Source organism: Protobothrops mucrosquamatus, unplaced genomic scaffold, assembly GCF_001527695.2.
Source record: "Protobothrops mucrosquamatus isolate PMUCROS unplaced genomic scaffold, P.Mucros_1.0 scaffold6267, whole genome shotgun sequence".
NCBI classification, from domain to species: domain Eukaryota; kingdom Metazoa; phylum Chordata; class Lepidosauria; order Squamata; family Viperidae; genus Protobothrops; species Protobothrops mucrosquamatus.
This window is the reverse complement of record NW_015392098.1, coordinates 121,465-125,175: the sequence shown is the minus strand read 5'-3', so window position 1 is coordinate 125,175 and position 3,711 is coordinate 121,465. Positions and strand designations below refer to the sequence as shown.

At 42.1% G+C, this 3,711-nt stretch overlaps 1 protein-coding gene across 1 annotated transcript in view; it reads right to left on the bottom strand.

Moving 5' to 3' along the window:
- Positions 1-3,711, bottom strand: part of LOC107300156 (transcription elongation factor SPT6-like) — a gene marked incomplete at its 3' end in the record, with an annotated part of 41,638 nt that overhangs the window by 5,004 nt on the left and 32,923 nt on the right. Inside the window, exon 18 of the mRNA XM_015829496.1 lies at positions 3,196-3,331. Coding sequence (XP_015684982.1) covers positions 3,196-3,331 — 136 coding nt within the window. The remainder of the gene's footprint in view (positions 1-3,195; positions 3,332-3,711) is intronic.

Below are 3,711 nucleotides of genomic sequence, written 5' to 3'. Positions count from 1 at the left end.
GAGAACAAGAGGGTGAAGATCTTGTGGGACTTTCGAATAGATCGCCATTTGGAACACAACACGCCGGATATCGCAGTTGTAGAGAACCGAAGCGTACAGCTGATTGATATCGCTGTAACCAGGAGATGCCAGAGTCGAAGAAAAAGAACATTTTACAAAATGTTTTATAGATGGCATCTGGATCCTAAAAAGCTGTCTTGTATGTATCCTAATCTACAGCCCAAATGTTGGAGATGTGGTAGCTTGGATGCTACTTATTTTCATATTTGGTGGACTTGTAGAAATATAAAAGCTTTTTGGATTAAGATTTGGTGGAACATTCAAAAGATTTTCAAGATAAAGTTCACTCCACAATTATTTTTGTTGGGTGTTATTACAGATTGTGATACTAAAGAAACTAATTTGATGTTGAATTTGATAACAGCTGCAAGGTTATTAGTAGGGCAATATTGGAAAAAGGATTTGCTTGCCTGCTATAGAAGAACAGACGCTTAAAGTGTCAAATTTAGCAGAAATGGCTAAGATTTCTGCCTATTTGAAGGATCACTCACAAGAAAGATACATTTCGGTTTGGAGAAGATGGATAGATTATATTCAGAATAAATATGGGACTAAAAAGTTCCATTTAGCTTATGAGTAAATTTTAGAGTATTATTAGTATTAATAGTTTATCATAGTGAAATTTTTGTTAGTTTTAATTATATGATATTATTATTACTTTTAGTATTAGTATTGTTTAACAATATGGACATTCTATTGTTTAATAATTAGGATACTAATTTGTTTATGTTTTAATTATTATTATTATATTTATCTTAAAGGGGAGTTAAAGCGCATTATGGACTTGGTTATTTATGTAGTTGGTTAATGTTAGTTAGATTATGATTATTATATTTGTAACCCTGTATTTAGCTCTGGGAAGTGGGGGAGGGAGAGGGGGGGATTAGGGGTGGGTGGGTTTAGGGGTTTATATTGTAATTTTTATAAAACTTTTCAATTAAAAATAAATAAATAATAATAATAATAATAAATGGAAAAAGTTGTTGAGAACGAGAGGGTGAAGATCTTGTGGGACTTTCGAATAGACAGATCGCCATTTGGAACACAACACGCCGGATATCGTAGTTGTAGAGAACCGAAGCGTACAGCTGATTGATATCGCTGTACCAGGAGATGCCAGAGTCGAAGAAAAAATTACAAAATATTGCGACCTGGCCATCGAAACTGCGCGATTATGGATGAGACGTGTAACAGTGGTACCCATTGTCATTGGGGCACTGGGAACTATGTCCAAAAACTTTACAAAATACATCAAGAAACTGCAGCTTCCTGCAATAACTCCAGCAATGCTACAAAAAACTGCGCTACGCGGAACATCTTATATTTTAAGGAGGTGCCTGGTTATTATTATTATTATTATTATTATTATTATTATTATTATTATTATTATTATTAATTGAATTTATATACCGCCCTATCTCCCTTACGGGACTCAGGGCGGTGAACAGACGATAATAAAAACCACGATAAATATACGCAAGTTTCTGTTCTAAAATCAAATTAAATAACAGGCCTGCTCTAAAATACCCCATACAAAACCCCCACTAAAACATAATCAAACTACGCCAGGCCGGCCGCACGGAATAGATGGGCCTTCAGGGCTCGGCGAAAAAGGGCGCAGGTCCGCAACTGTACGTAGGTCGGGGGGGGGGGTAGGTCATTCCAGAGGGCAGGAGCTGCCACAGAGAAGGCTCTCCCCCTGGGGGTCGCCAGCCGGCATTGTCTGGCCGACGGCACCCTAAGGAGGCCCTCTCTGTGGGAGCGGACTGGCCGAAGGGAGGTGTTTGGTAGGAGGCGGTCTTGACACCTAGGATGCTGGCAGCAACCCGTGTCAACCATCAGCGCCAGCCAACTTGAATGTTCAGTTGACTGAGGTTCACGTCTAATGAATAAAAGATAATAACAAAAAAAGTTGGAAGGGACCTTGGAGGTCATCTAGTCCAATCCCCTGCTCAGGCAGGAAACCCTATCCTTTCGGACAAATAGCTGTCCAGTCTCTCTGACTTTCGGGATCTGGTTAACTCTCCCCAGCCACCACTCCTGGGCCTCTCCTTCTGCCTTCTCACTTCCTTGCGTTGTGATGTCCCTGATTTATTTTCCAGGGCAAAAATTTCCATTGCTAAACAAGACAGTTGTTAAGTGAGCTTTGATCCATTTTATCACCCTTCTTGCCACAGTTGTTAAAGTGAATCCCTCCAGTCAAAAAAGCCAACGCAGTGCTAGGCTGCATTAACAAGAGGGACAGAATCAAGATCAGGTGAAGTGTTAATACCACTTTACAATGCCTTGGTAAGGCCACACGTGGAATCCTGCATCCAGTTTTGGTCACCATGATGTCAAAAAGATGTTGAGACTCTAGAAAGAGTACAGAGAAGAGCAACAAAGATGATTAGGGGACTGGAGGTTAAAACATATAAAGAACCGTTGCAGGAATTAGGGGTATGTCTAGTTTAATGAAGAGAAGGACTAGGGAAGACATGATAGTAAGTCTTCCAATATCTCAGGGGCTGCCCCAAAGAAGAGGGAGTCAAGCTCTTCTCCAAAGCGCCTGAAGGCAGGACAAGAAGCAACGGATGGAAACTAATCAAGGAGAGAAGCAACCTGGAACTAAGGAGAAACTTCCTGACAGTGAGAACAATTAACCAGTGGAACAACCTGCCTCCAGAAGTTGTGAGTTTTGTGAGTTTTTAAGAAGAGACTGGACAGCCATTTGTCTGAAATGGTAAAGGGTCTCCTGCCTGAGCAGGAGGTTGGAGTACATGACCTCCAAGGTCCCTTCCAACTCTATTATTATTGATCATTGCACAGTCAGCAAGATGGTTTTTATTATTATTACTGTTGTTGTTATTATTATTATTATTATTATATTATTAATCATCGCACAGTCAGCCAGATGTTCAGACTGAATTTGGCATATTTGTCTACCTTACCGTCCTTACCAAGGACCTGGGATGATGATGATGATTATTATTATTATCATCTGTTTAACTATTTCAATCTTGTAGTTTATATTTTGAATTTTAAAGCCGTATAGTGTGCCTTATTTTAATGCTGATGCTCCCGAGATGAATAAACAAAGAAAACAAAAGGAGCAAGAAGCCCCCCCGTACCTTGAAGCCCCCCCCCCAGGGTTACCTCCGATTTCTTGCTGTTCATGTAAAGGGTGGCCAGTTCGTTGTCCACCAGCTCCACGCCGATGGAGGAGAGCTGCTGGCCCTGTTCCAGTTCGTGGACAATCCGCTTCACGTCCTCCACCAGCATCTGCGCATCCCTGGGGGAAATGGGTGGGGAGGGGAAGAGCTGAGGAACCCCTCTAGGCAGAGGCTCCATCATCAGGCAGCCCGGCATGGTCCTCTTTGGGGTGCAGAGTCCCTTCTCCTTGGGGGGGGTGAAACGAGGAGTCAAGAATTCTTTGTCAAAGACAGCGGGAACCCAACTGATTTTATTCTGCCAGTTTGCCTTTTAGGGAACTGCTTAGCATTGTTGCGCTAACCTTTAGGCCCTCAGGGGTAGGCAACCTTGGCTCTTTTATGACTGGTGGACTTCAACTCCCAGAATTCCTGAGCCAACATGGGGGAACTATGGCCCCTTCATGACTTCTGGACTTCAACTCCCAGAATTCCTCAGCCAGCATGGGGGAACTATGGCCCC